We start from the raw sequence: 15,268 nt of genomic DNA on the forward strand, positions 1-15,268 counted from the left end.
GGATACAAGCTTTAGAATAACAGCTAGTGTAACAAATCCAAAACGTGAACAATCTGACATTCATTGCATATTAATGCTGACAATAACAATTTTACATTTGCATCTTGTCGGAAGTCGGTAAATCCTGAGTCAGAATATACAACCATATCAAGGATTTATGATGATGTTATAAATTATTTCTATGAACACTGAATCAGAATAACACTCTTTATAGCCAACTGAGATTAATAAAGCAATATGACTATAGTTCTTACAAATTATGACTAATCCGTTTGTATTTCTGTGTAAAGTAAGCAGGTAAACAACTTTAATTTTATAGAAAATTGTGGTAATTTGCGTTTTTTACGTTAATTTTATACTACTTTCGGTAACCCTCTAAATCGTTAAAAACCATCTTTATTTGTCAAAAGAATATTAAAAGAAATAAAAATCTGGCTGCCAGGAGTTTTCTATATACAAATGCATGGCTGTATCAAAAACTATAACGATATTATTTTCTGAAGCTGCAGGCTAGTTTTCAAAGTAATTTTGCAGAAAGGTTTCTTGTACAGTGGTTTGAGATTAGAGACATAGGGTCATAATTACACCTTGTTTTTTTGTCGCTGTTAAATATTTAAAAAAAAAAACATATTTGAACGAAAATTGGATACACTATATAATGAATATTTTATATTAATTAAACGTTACGATGATATCAATTGGACGTAAATTCATTGAGCCGTTATAGCAGAGATTATGTAATTCTAAATTCAAAAGTCACATACATGAGTGAAATACACTTTGAATGTGTCAAATTGATGAAATTCAAAGTGTTATATATTCAACTCAGTTAAGTTGCAATGAGACATCCGTCAATATTTTCAATATCAATATGTAAATTTCACTGGAGGTGTGTGACGTCACTGATTAGATTACAATTTCGTTTTGCCCCGCCAAAGTCTCAAAATATCACCATTGCCAAACTCATACATATTTCACTGTGCAAATCTCATAATCTACCATTGCATACTTGCAAAGTAGCATCTGATGTCCGAAAAAGGGCGTGTTGTTGACCTTCACGAGTGTAAGTGTGGCTGCAAAATTGTTTTATACACATAGGACTACTTGACACATAGCAGCAAGTACCAAGTTGCACTTATTTTGTGGCTTTTTATTTTACGGTCACCTTATTGTAACTATCATGGCTGTACGACTTAACCGCCAATGGTTATCGGTGTTAATATAAATGGTGTCAGTAATGAAAATATATCAGTATTTGACAGTGATAAAAAAGATAACATAACTTGAGTGAGAATTTTTTGAGTATTTATATAAACAGGTAAGACGTTACGCTCATTGTTGGCGTACATTAGCGTAACTGACGTTATCGTCGTTTTTAACCGCTTTGACGTTACAGGGATTACTTGGGGTGTTTGGGCTACAGTTTTCATAAATCATATCGTTCCGATATTTAAAAGAAATATTTGATATAGATGTCGAATGATGCTTATTCAGTCAAATTATTTATCAGACAGTGAATTATATTGCAATGTTCGGATACAATTTTAATGCGTATAAGTTATTTAAGAAATAATATATCTCATCGGTGATTTGTCGTCAGAACAGTGAATTGTTGTTTAATAATATAAGAATCTTTCACTGGTCGCGGGTAAAGATGGGAATATCCGGCACGAGGGTAACTGCTTAGGCGGTAACGAGGCTTCCAGCCGAGTTACCGCCTAAACAGTTACCCGAGTGCCGGATATTCCCATCTTTACCCGCGACCAGTGATTGATTCTTTTTCTTGCATACCGATTTCAAGAAATAATAATAAAAATAAAATCAATCGAACGGCTTTCCTTTTAGAACTATTTCTTATAGCAGTGTATTTAAACAAAGCGCGGGAAACCAACGTCCGTAAACAGGAAAGACGTCATGACGTTTCAAAACAAATAACAATGTTTAGTTCCGGTTTTGTTTTATCAGCTGCAGCGTAACGTTATGTATTTTTGATAAAATAACGTGATTTGAATCGAGAAATATACTATCAGGAACTAATAGGAACAGTCAAGGTATTGAATTTTTATTCCGTTTTTTAAATAAAATATAAATTACTACATAAATCTTCTACATATATGTAGTTCGTAATACGTCATTTACAGCACGAGAGTCATCTTACACCCCGGGGTGTAAGATGGAGTTTTCCAGCACCGGTAAAAATACCGGAAATCCCCGTCTGGTATGCAAGAAATCACTGTCTCCAGCCTTCTTTGTTTAATAGGAAAATGAATCGGATCGTGTTAGAATTAGTTTTCAAACATAACGTCGACGTTACATTAATTTCACGGTTGTGACATTTCGGCTAGATTTTACAATTTTCATGTGATAAATTTAATTTATATTCAACGTTAGACTTATGCATATCAATTTGCAGACAATTGTATGTACTTTCAGACTGTAGTCGCAGATTTGTAAACAAATACATATTTCTGTAAATATTATCAACCGTATTTCTAAAACGAATTTCCTGAAACATTGAAGTGTAAGGAACTTACAAATTCCAGATGTTCGCCAACAACGTACGCAACGTCGTAAGTCTTACCATGCATGCACGTAATTAGAATGAATTTTGGGTAACAGATGTTTATTTATTGCAGCTCGACAAGGCCTGTTTGGTATAACTGGTCCCGGAAGACGAAAGCGGCGTAATTCAGCACGGGAGAGCAATGGAATAAATACACAAATGTTTCTACAGTACACACAAAATACTTTCTAACATGGATATTATTCCGTTCTTTGTGTTAGTTTTATATTTGAACCCTTTCGATTGTACTCCTTACGTACAGATCAACTGCAATAATTCATTATAATACGGCACTTTTTAAGATTTGATATTATTAGCTTCATGTGGACAGATCATATGGAGGTACTTTCACAATCACACAGTTAAAGAATCTTCAGAAGAATTTATGTGTTTTCTTTTCTTTAGAGATACGTTGGTCTTGTTATACAGATGTTTGTTGCTCTAGGTAGAATAAGTTCTGCTCACATAATTTCTTGAAACCCGTTCAAGAGGGTTGCGCTAATACTGGAATTAAAAGAACTTGTACAAAAACTGTCAGCTTATAATAATTTTAGTAACATGGGTGGGCCAATGTTCCTACTCAACCACCATTAATTAATCCTCGTATGTTATGAAAAGAACTGATTCCAGGATGCTTAAACACACTAAATGCATAAAAATAGTTTTATTTTTCATGCTTAATACTAGATATTTTTGAATACAATATATATATTCCGGACCATCCAGTACTGGTTTTTCCAGGAAGCGGACTCGAGAGTGGTTCCAATAAGCTTGAAGCTTTTGTCACAATCGAGCTAAAACAAATAAGTACATGTTGTATAAACTAAACTAACTAACTGAAAACAATTAGAACCGATTGTGAAGTACTCAACACAGTCTGTAACGTACTGGTGCATAATCATAATGTTGAATATCTGTTGGAAGATACCGGAGTATTCTTCATTATATCATATGCATACTTAGACATGCTAACTCAAACAGATTTGAAACAATTTAAACCATTTGAAACAGTTCCAAAGAACACTCAATGTCTTCTGACGAACATTTAAAGATACATATCACAGCATCAAAAGCAGCGGTTAAATCTAATTTAGATTCATTTTATATACTGAAAGACAATTTGTATTTATGAGATATACTGTGCATATTTCTAGGAGTATTTAATAATATATTCATAACCATATCAACAATTATTATGAACACCCACAAAAATTAAATTAGATTCATTCTGAAACAGGTTTGGAATACTATAAAAAATTTAGAGAAATATTGATTCACTTATAAATAAATAAATATCACGAACATTTTAATAAGGCCAGCTCAAATGTTTAGATTTTAATGAAACATCTACATCGTACATGTACTTTATTTTATATATCCAAAAAAATTTTAGTAACGCAAAATAAGTATTTAATGTAAAATGCAGTATTAATATATAACATATAATATTCTAAACTGGATAAAACTCAAATGATTTACAGTAAGTATCCTCATGTACTTATTCATAAAAAATGTTGATAAAATTCAAGCATTTAATTTACCGTGAAAGATTAAAAATGTTCTATCATCTTTATTTGTGCAAGATTATAATCACTCTTTCTGAAATAATTTTGTTGAAAATATGTTGCATGGTGTTCAGTTTCATTAACAATGATTAATAATGATCTTTGATAATAAACTTTGAAACCAATAATTCAAGTGTTATATTTAGTAACGTCATAGCGTAAATTACGTACATGAGCATTTTGAAACCTGGAAGTAAAGACTATATTGTGTGCTTTGAGTGTTCATGTTATACAAATCTAAAGTAATTTAACAGTAAGGTTCAAGAAAATTTATAATTCAATATTATAATAATTGCGTTTACAAGATATCGTATATTTTTCTGCTTAAGTTTAAATGGCGTTACTTCTATCTTTATATCTATTTTGTTCTGTTATAGAATGCTGATAATTTTACTCAAGATATCATAATTTATGTAATAAAATGGTAATTTTTTGTTGATTAACACATTAGTTGAATGTATTTATTTGTTATTATTCCTTGCTCGTACTGCCTCTGAAGATATAGCCAGTCCAATTTTAGTTTAAGTCACAATCCGAGTAACTGACCTAGGCTCAGGCCAGTATAGTACAATACATCTTACATGAAAGTAGTGTCTCCCTAGGCCAATAAGCAAAGCGCGTTTTTCAAGATGGTAGTGCATCCCTATGCCAACTGTTCTAGAAGTAAGTACCTCCCGAGGCCAATACAGCACAGCGAGCCCTCAGGAAGCAAGTTCCTCCTACGGCCAGTATAGCACAATGCACGGTTTACGAAGCAAGTATCGAGCGCATTCAACTGAAATGCATCGGGCATTCAAAATGTTATCTATCGGAGCAACATCAAATACCGACGACAGGGGAAATAATCATAAGATATTACAATGACAATATTAAAGGTCATAATGCTTTAAAGTTTTATCTTAAAAACAGACGAAACAACTTTTCAAATAGATTATATGAGCAATTACATGGTTAGAAATGCACTACTTTTAATATTGCACATGAACTGTTATAGTTAGAGCCATAAAGGGCGGTAATAAACAAGAGCTGTCTGTTGACAACGCGCTCGACTTTTCGAAGCACTGATAGAAATATAGAGTCAAAATATTACCTGAGATTTCCAGACAAAAGAAAAGGAACAGATAAGACAAACAATGTACCTGCATTTGTGGATTTGGATAAGTTTTGCACTATAATGCAATGTGTGACCATGTTGGTAAGCAAGTGTTCAAAGTGTCAAAGCCATATAGTTGATAGACAAAATATCGAATGGTATGCGAAACCTAACTAATTTCTATGTCCAGAAAAGGGCCATAACTGAGCTCAAGTTCTTGTCCTAGGTAAGTAGACTATGAAGGTAAACAAATGGTCAAAGTTTCAAAGCCATATGACAAACAGGTTAGGCATAATATAGACTGGTACGAAAAACTTCACTGATTTCCAAGTCCAAAAAGTGCCATAATTTAGCCAAAATAGTTGACAGAGTTATGTACTGTTGCCTACAGATGGAAACCATGAACACGTGTTAAAAGTTTCAAAGCCACATGTCAAATAGCTTTGACAAAACGTTGACTTGTATGAAAACTAAATCAATTTTCAAGTCCAAAAAGGGCCATAATTCAGCCAAAATAGTTGGCAGAGTTATGAAATCTTGCCTACAGATAGAGACTGTTATAATAAACAAGTGATAAAAGTTTCAAAGCCATATGTCAAACACTTTACACAAAATGTGAACAGGTACGAAAAACTTAACCAAGATTTCTAAGTTAAAAGGGGCCATAATTCAGCCAAAATCATTGATAGAGTTATGTACTCTTGCCTACAACTGGACATGGTGATGGTTAACAAGTGTTGAAAGTTTCAAAGCTTTATCTCAAAAGACTTTGTCAAAAAGTGGACTGGTACGAAAAACTTAACCGAGGTGTGACGCCGACCCCGACGCCGTGGTGAGTAGGATAGCTCTACTTATTCTTCGAATAGTCGAGCTAAAAACAATAGATTCAATGAAACATTCTAGTATGTTCAGCAATATTTAAACCTTTAACAAATGTTGATGAAATCGTATTTAACAGGAAATTAATGTATCTTATGTTCATAACAGAAAATGTGGCAGCCACATTATAAACAAAGCATTATGAGCCTTTAATTATAGTAACATTAAATGTTTTTGTTTTACAAGAAATGTATTATTCCTTTATATTGCTCTTAATTAAACAAATGTGCATAGTGCAAATAATTCAAAATATAAACGCAACACGTTTCTGGATTTGAAATGGCCGTCAGAATAAGCAGATTTGATGTGAAAAGGAAGGCCATTCTATATCCAGAGTATATATATATTGTTTCACTTAAATACAAATATATACAAATGAATTCATAAAACAGTGTAACTGAAATGTAGTATTTAATAAAGTAGTCAGGAATAATTGATTAGCGAGCACTAGCAGAAGTGATACCAGGTAAACATAGTGCGAACTGATTCTTCTTTGAAATAACATTACACTAGTACACATATGTTCTATGTTTGATGAAGAACCAACATGTTGTTCATGACAAGAAGTCGTTTAAAGTAACAAGAGGGCCAAGATGGCCCTAGGTCGCTCACCTGTGAAACACACCGCTTCTATCGCATACACAAGGTTTTCCCTTGATTTGACCTAGTGACCTAGTTTTTGACCCCAGATGACCCATATCTGAACACGACCTAGATTTCAGAAAGGCAATCATTCTGACCAAATTTCATAAGGATCAATCGAAAAATACAGCCTCTATCGCATACACAAGGTTTTTCTTTGATTTGACCTAGTGGCCTAGTTTTTGACTCCAGATGACCCATATTTAAACTCGACCTAGATTTTATCAAGGCAATCATTCTGACCATATTTCATGAAAATCAATTGAAAAATACAGCCTCTATCGCATACACAAGGCTTTTCTTTGATTTGACCTAGTGACCTAGTTTTTGACCCTAGATGACCCATTTTCAAAGTCTGTCTAGATTTCATCAAGGTAATTATTCTGACCAATATTCATGAAAATCAGTTGAAAAATACAGCCTCTATCGCATACACAAGGTTTTTCCATGATTTGGCCTAGTGACCTAGTTTTTGATCCTAGATAATCCATATTCAAAATTGACCTAGATTTCATCAAGGCAATCATTCTGACCAAATTTCATAACGATCAACTGAAAAATACAGCCTCTATCGCATACACAAGATTTTTCTTCGAACTCGGCCTAGATTTCATCAACGTAATCATTCTGACCAATATTCATGAAGATCAATTGAAAAATACAGCCTCTAACGCATACACAAGGTTTTTTTCCTTAATTTGACCTATCGACCTAGTTTTTGACCCCAGATGACCCATTTTCAAACTCGGCCTAGATTTCATCAAGGCAATCATTCTGACCAACATTCATGAAGATCAATTGAAAAATACAGCTTCTATCGCATACACTAGGTTTTTCTTTGATTTGACCTAGTGACCTAGTTTTTGATCCCAGATGACCCATTTTCGAACTCGGCCTAGATTTCATCAAAGCAATCATTCTGACAAAAATTCATGAAGATCAATTGAAAAATACAGCCTCTATCGCATACACAAGGTTTTTTCTTGATTTGTCCTAGTGACCTAGTTTTTAACCCCAGATGACCCATTTTCAAACTCGGCCTAAATTTCATCAAGGTTATCATTCTGATCAAAATTCATGAAAATCAGTTGAAAAATACAGCCTCTATCGCATACTCAAGGTGTTTCCTTGATTTGACCTAGTTACCTAGGTTTTGACCCCAGATGATCTATTTTCGAACTCTGCCTAGATTTTATCAAGGTAATCATTCTGACCAAATTTCATGAAGATCAGTTGAAAAATACAGCCTCTATCGCATACACAAGCTAAATGTTGACGGACGACAGACAGACGACGGACGCCGGACATCGAGCGATCAGAAAAACTCACCTGAGCATTGCTCAGGTGAGCTAAAAAGTTGACGACGGACGTCGGCACCATTACAGTAACACAAGGTTCAGGGTGAGCTAATAAACAAGACTAGAGTACTAATTGTTAGTGTTTTATTTAGAAAACAGAGTAACAAATGAATAAGATACTTTGACCAGCAAAATATCAAGAATTAATACACTTGTACAATAACAGGTCAGGCTGGTTACTGACTTAACTAATTAAAATGCAGACGAGAGTCCAACTACTGTCACCATTTTCTCAAATTGTGTTCATCAGAGGGTGAATAGATTTCTCCGGAAACCACCATACAAGTTGATTATGGAGCTTTCTGATTTTCATCATATGTGGTTAATAATTCAGACTTTACACACAATCATCAATGACTATTGTATGTGTGGATAACACACATATGCATAAACCAACAACATTGAATAGCTTGATTCACCTTCCCAATAACAACTTTCTTTCGTTAATTTCTTTAAACAATTTTGATGTAACGTAACTAGAAATTGATTTTAATAAAGCACGTGTCTCCGCATACCGCTTCATTTAAATGGAAATGTGAATTGACATGCAATATCCAGCCATCTCACAAAGAACATTTGTTTCAAGAGTTAAACCATACTACGATGCAAGTTTATTTTTTCTTAACACAGAAAAGGAATGACAAAAGATATTCTATGCAAGCACAACTAATCAACAAAATTTAAACAAGAGATAGCCTAGGTATGTATGTGCAATATGAAGTATGCTGATGACAAACACTAAATTGAGAGTATCTATTGATCACAGGCAATAGGAGTATGATATTTGAAGAATCCAGCTTATTTCCAGGTAACAATTTTCAGCCCCAAGGTCACCGAGAATTTCACTTTGATCATGACCTAATCACCATAGAGTATTTTACCTGCATAAACAGAAAGCACGGTATGTCGCCATGCGTGGATCAAGAGTGGGGGGGGGGGGGGGGGGGGGGGGGGGGGTACCGGGGGTCCGGACCCCCGCTGGAAAATCTTTAAAAAAGGAAAGAAGACAAGAAGGAAAGAAAATGTTTTTCGAAAAAGGCAACATTAGGACTGCATGTAAAGTATATGCGGCTGCTGCTATACATACGACCCCGACATAATTCATATTATTCATCTAAAAGAAACTAAGAATTTTACCTTCAAGAAAGCTTGATTTTATCATTTTCCCAAATTTAACAAGTTAGTCCATAAAACTGTCCCAGAATGCAAAAAATGAAGTGCTAAATTTCAAAATGTCCAGGTGGGGAAGGGGATCGGCCCCCCTCTGGGAAAACTGGCTGTGTCCGTGCATGGTCACTATACCTGTCCAGTACTGGACATTACGGTAAACGCTTCTTTCCTGCACAAATGACAATTTTGCAACTTCTGTCCGGTTTGTACAAATTTCTGGCCGCGATAAACCATTTGACTTGTAATCACCTGGCCACGAATCCCCTCTTAGACAGTAGGCCCACTGGTTGTGTTGTGTACTGTAAAATATCTTTAGTCCAAATGCCACTGTGACATTGATCTGTACCCGCCCCCCCCCCCCCCCCCCACCCCGACCCCCACAAGCAATATGAGTCATTAACTGAGCACAGGTAATCATTCTATGAAGTTTAACGGGTTAAATTCTAGTCGTTCAGCTCTCTGACTTCGAATCTCTTGCACCTCCCCGCTGTTAGTTTGAAGCTTGGAGTGTTAAAATTCTTTAATCTCACGAAGCTGGCTTACGGAAGCTCGTTAGTTCTATTGAGGTGCCCACTTAGGCATGAAATAATACGCGAAGGGGCACCTTAAGTCTCCCCCACCAGCAAAAGCTGTAAAGTTGTCTTATGACTTACATTTATGTCGGCCTGATGTTCAATAATACAACAATAAAAAAATGCAAAATTAAATGAACATAAAAACAACAGAAAATAATATAAAATAACAGTAAAATGAAGCAAGTTCGCATAAGAGCAGCTTTTAAGTATCACTGTAATACAAAGAATTATTTCGGTAAGAAATATATGATATATTGCTAAATGAAACATGTAAAATATTAACAGGAGCATATCAACCATGACATGAACACCGCGCCACAAATTACGCCCCCACCCCCCAAAAAAGAAATCTCATATAAATTTCATAGCGATTCTCCGTAATGGTGACATGACACAGACTACAAATGGCTTCACAACAGTACAGTAGCATCAATAATTAAAATGTTCACAGCTCATAAATTCAGTTTTGAGAGTTAACGTCTGTTGTTGGGGTACGTCAGCACAAATTGACTGTATTGCTGGTAACTCTGAAAAAGAATAATCGTAGTGAAAACAAGAATAGACTGGTAACAAGTTTACTGTAATGGCTTTAAGGGTAGGCAAGTACGGCATGCGCACCTGCTGCATTGATCTTGTTTACACCGAATTGACACCGCTTCGAGCTCTGGTTAGTCATTGTTTTTAGTTATTTAGACCATTCTCGATAAAAAAGCATAGTCCACCGTATTCTAGAGCTTTCAATGAATGTTCCTGAAGTTCAGTCTGTCTTAAATAAGATTACCTTTGCACAGTAAGGTTTCCTGCACAGATCAAGTTTACACCAAACACAAAAGTGGTTTACAGAAAAAAGAAATGACAAAATTCACAATTTTAAAGTGGTTATTTAACATCTGTTCAGCATGTATATTGAGGGAGGAAAACAAGTTTCGACTCATGAGTATACTTTGTTTAAAATTGATTCTTAGATATATTCTACCAAACATTATCGTGTTTACACCTCACTCAGACATGATCACGTTTACACATAGAATGTCACTTTAAGAATATATGTCAATGTATAGGTTTTCATTTTAATGATATTTCTTTCCATTTTAAACAATACCATAACTTTTTAAGGTTTTTTTTTCCATTCGATTTATAGCTACGATTGTCGAAGAAAAGAACACAGTAATGAATTGTCTTTGAACCAAAAGGCTGCAAAATGTTTTGAATTATTACAACATGATTCTTCAAATCTTTTGTTTGTCATCAATTGTTTAGTTATCACAAATATTCTAATGCCAAAATCCAACATATGTGTACACTTAGTTACGTAATTCATTGTATGGTGTAAAGAACATAATAAGTTACACACATTTGTTTATGATGAAAGGTGTGTGTAAATACTCTACGAGTATTTGATTTTAAAGATCACTTAAAATCCTTTACGTAAACTGAATTAATTGAACGGAAATGAATTTGCAAACGAATTTTGAACACAATTCTTGATGGCAACTACCGTGTTCACAAATATGTGATTTTGTCGGCTTAAATCTTTATTCTTGTTCGGTCTCGTTGGGCCAAGGCTGACGGACGAAATGTAGATTTGTAGCAGACATATTTTATATTATCGAAGGTGCGAAACAAAAAGAAGTTTGAGAATCTCAAATAGCGTGAATTAATTCAGGATTTTTGCAGCTTCATTTAGTCGGCGTATTACCCTAATTACTAAAAATATACATATAAAAAGTAATGCGTGCTGTGTTGTTAAAAAGTGAGAAGAAAAGTAATCGATCTAAGAATCTGCTGTGACACAAGCGGTCAGTTGTACCATGAAACTGATTAAATTTCCCTTTTACATGCCAAACAGAAGGTAACTATATGGCAAAAAGCCACAGAATTGGCCATTTCTTCACCATTCTCGTGTAGGGTGTAAACTGTATCTTTTACAGAAACCTCAATGTGCAGAGGCAATCTCGAAACGGATGCGGAAACCAGAACATACCAAACATTAGAATCATTCCTGTACGTATGTACGGTGGACAAGGTTGGTTCACAGAAAATTATCTAAATAACTCAAAAATGACTTACCAGAGCCTGACATGGTTATCTGTGTAAACGACATGCAGCAGGAGCACGTGAAATACGTGCCTACTCTTGGTCTTGCACAGGATAATTATTTATTGCAATCGGCATCCCAAATACTGCCTCTTTTTAGACATTCTTTTATGCATCATACAGGCTTAAATATGATTTCAAATTTGTTATATAGGATACAATGATACAATGTATCAGCAAGTTTTAAAAATGAATGATGTAAGCTTCCGCCTATATATTGGACTCAGGAAATCTGGATACACTTGCATGTAGGATAGGAATGAATTACAACCCCATCCCACCTACAAAAAAAAAGGAAAGAAAGAGAGTGTGTAACTTAGCACAGTCATGATTTTAAACGTTATCATTATTTTGACTTTTTCATCAATTTCCGGCGTGGCAGTCATTACAGTCTTGAACAAAATTACGAAAACCCGTTGGAAAAGGATAAATAAGCTGATGAATATTTATAAGAGAGTTGTGTTCCTTGCATATAAAATTTTACAAAATTCTATTCGGTATACACAATGTCATAAAAATGTAATGTTAAGTATAAAAACTGAAATTCAAACAATAATTTATAGCAGTTAGTTATGTTTCAAGGTTTCCACACTTTGTCCCATTGATACAAGTTGTAATTCAAGAAACTTGAAATGATTCTGCGGCTACAAATTCATTCTGCAAAAGAGGGCGTTTATTTAAGGGCCAAATTTGGTCTTAAAATTATCTTTAATGAATATAACTATAAAATAAAACATCGTGTTTAACTCAGATAAATTGCTTACCGTAACAAAGCTACCTCCGGACAGATCTGAAGTAGCCGTAAGTGAAGCAGAATTTGTTAAATTGCCCGTTCCAGCTGTTTCCTCCATCTTGAAATGTAGTACCCCATAATCTTTGAACATTGGTCTTTCAAGGGTTACCAAACTTATGTGTGAGGATATATCAGTATCCGGTACGGCGACAGAATAAAGACGCAGCTAGAACAGAAATGAAACGCTCGAAAAATAATTAAAATAAATTAACTTTAAAGCAAGAACACTGTTTTTCATACACGCCACATTGAAACGTTACAGTGGTGGGACCAAAGATCGGCGTAAAATGTCTCTCTTTGGTTTGTTTAAAGTGGAATTATGTGCATTTTTCAAGTAAAAATCCAGCTGAAATAGATGTGTGTTTAAAAAGGGTGGAAGAAATTATAGCTTTTAACCCAATATACCAAACTCTTCCTGTTACCAGTATGAAATAATAAGTTTCCAAATATGACTTTTCTTATTTTGACTGGGGCAGTCTTTTTAAGAAACACCAAACTGCACGCAGGAGTTGCTTCCCTTCAACTTCAGAAATATCTTTACCTTTAGGTAAGGGAGATCACTGTGAAGACTGAAGAGAAGAACTATTATTTCATTAGTCCGATTTCTTTATTTCTAAAGCATCAACTTCAAATATTTATGCGGCATTATCGTGAATTTAACACATTTAAATGCATAGCAACCGAAAATTGCTTTTATAAAACATTCACCAAAACACACTTTGTGCAGTAAGATGCGCATAAAGCCACTTTAAACAAAACAAGAAATATCTTTAAAAATGATGGTCGGCGGATTGTAATAAGGAAAGAAGTTTATGAATTTTTCATCTAACATTCATCTTTCATCTAACATTTTTCAAATTGCAAAACTAAACACAGCACTTTAACAATTTAAATGGTTCTCTTTTAATTTTTCGCAAAGGTTTCGTAGGGTTGCAATTTTGTTTCGTTTATCCTTAGACGAATAATTACAGCAGTAGTTTGATGAAGATTCATGAAGCGGTTCATGAGAAGAGGTCATTAAATGTGTTTATATTTTTAGCTAAATTGGTCCCTATCCCCATTTGTAACAAAATAGCAGGAGACCTTACGATATTGTTACACATCGAGTTTGATAAAAATCCATTACATTTTAGTGGTTAATGCGAAGAAAGGCATATCTACTTTTAGCTATAGTGGTCCCTAATAGGGCCCAAGTTCCTATATAAATAAATTTGGAAGAGGACCTTATAATGATGTTCCAGACCAAGTATGACAAAGATCAACCAAGCTGTTCATGAGACGCTGTATAAAGGCATTTCTAGTTTTAGCTCTAGCAGCCCATAAAAGGGGTCAAATGTCCCAGCTGAACAATGTTGGCTGCGGGCCTAAGAAAGATGCTACAAATCAAGTTTGATTAGAATACATGAGAAAAAATCAATCAAAGCATTTTTTATTTATCATTTTTATTTATTTCTAAAATAGGCCAACTGATCCCGCTTTAACAAATGCATATTCGCTATTCATGAATCTTTGGACAATGGCGTCACACCTATAAAAAAGTGAAGGTCAAGCAAAACATACAATTGTAATTATTTCAATATTTCTGTTTCATAAGCAAAGTTTGACCGTAGTCATATCACATAGATAAACTGTATGCAGCGTACCTTCATTTCAGTGTAATGAGATTCAGTCATTATATAGCATATACATAATAAAACAGATTTCAACTGAGTTCAATATTTGCATACCATACTAAAGAAAATATTCATATATAATAAATCAGTTAAATAATTTATAACAAATATATCAAAGCAAACAAGTACTCATTTTAATATGCAATCTGAATAAGTCACAAAAGCAAGAAACCTTTTCATATACAGACGACAATTGTAACAAGGAAAATCTTTTAAAAAGCATTTCTCTACATAAAAGACTCTTATCACACCCTTATTCATGTGCTACGCAGACCGTATTCAGCTCTTTCTTTAATTTGATATATGTTGGTATCTGAACAGGTTTTTATCATATTTATTAAACTTACTTATCATTTTGAGATATATCAATATTCTTGCTAAATATACTGAGCCAAAGTTAGCTTTAAAACTGTGAACAGCGTCGTTTAGGATAAACGCTTTGTCTACATTTCACTCAGCGTAGCACAATCAACAGAGTGAAAGAAATTGACACTCTCGTCCAATCAGGCAGAGTGTTGCATAAATCTTCCATTTTGATAAATTATCTATAATGCGTTATCAAGTAGTTTGATTTGCAAACTGAAGTCACGTGGCATAGGTAACGAATTCGTTCTTAGACGGCGTTCGCCGAAAAAGGTAATGACAACATAAGAATGTCGTGCTATTTACAGACTGAGAAAAACCTGAGCGGTCTACTTCGGAATTGTTACTATGCTCGGCGTATCGTAGATGTGTGTATGCATTTGTGTTCGAGTTAAGCGTCTTTTTCAATAATTTTTCAATCATAAATGACAGAGTCTACTTTTATAGTGCTACCTCTCTAGAATGTCACGCCGTAGACACATGACATGATATCAAAC

At 34.4% G+C, this 15,268-nt stretch overlaps 2 protein-coding genes across 4 annotated transcripts in view; one reads left to right on the forward strand and one right to left on the reverse strand.

The window, feature by feature from the left end:
* Nucleotides 1-4,516, forward strand: part of LOC123537401 (uncharacterized) — a 43,678-nt gene extending 39,162 nt beyond the window's left edge. For both annotated transcript variants that reach the window (XM_045321105.2, XM_053529215.1), the window contains one exon: nt 2,637-4,516. In XM_045321105.2, coding sequence (XP_045177040.1) covers nt 2,637-2,755 — 119 coding nt within the window. In that variant the 3' untranslated portion in view covers nt 2,756-4,516. The remainder of the gene's footprint in view (nt 1-2,636) is intronic.
* A 3,654-nt stretch (nt 4,517-8,170) lies between these two features.
* The window catches only part of LOC123535922 (uncharacterized), a 50,737-nt gene continuing 43,639 nt past the window's right edge, over nt 8,171-15,268 (reverse strand). For both annotated transcript variants that reach the window (XM_053529218.1, XM_053529217.1), the window contains 2 exons: nt 12,707-12,901; nt 8,171-10,372 (listed from right to left, as the gene is read on the reverse strand). In XM_053529218.1, coding sequence (XP_053385193.1) covers nt 10,319-10,372; nt 12,707-12,901 — 249 coding nt within the window. In that variant the 3' untranslated portion in view covers nt 8,171-10,318. The remainder of the gene's footprint in view (nt 10,373-12,706; nt 12,902-15,268) is intronic.

The sequence above is a fragment of the Mercenaria mercenaria genome, chromosome 17 (assembly GCF_021730395.1).
Source record: "Mercenaria mercenaria strain notata chromosome 17, MADL_Memer_1, whole genome shotgun sequence".
Taxonomy (NCBI): domain Eukaryota; kingdom Metazoa; phylum Mollusca; class Bivalvia; order Venerida; family Veneridae; genus Mercenaria; species Mercenaria mercenaria.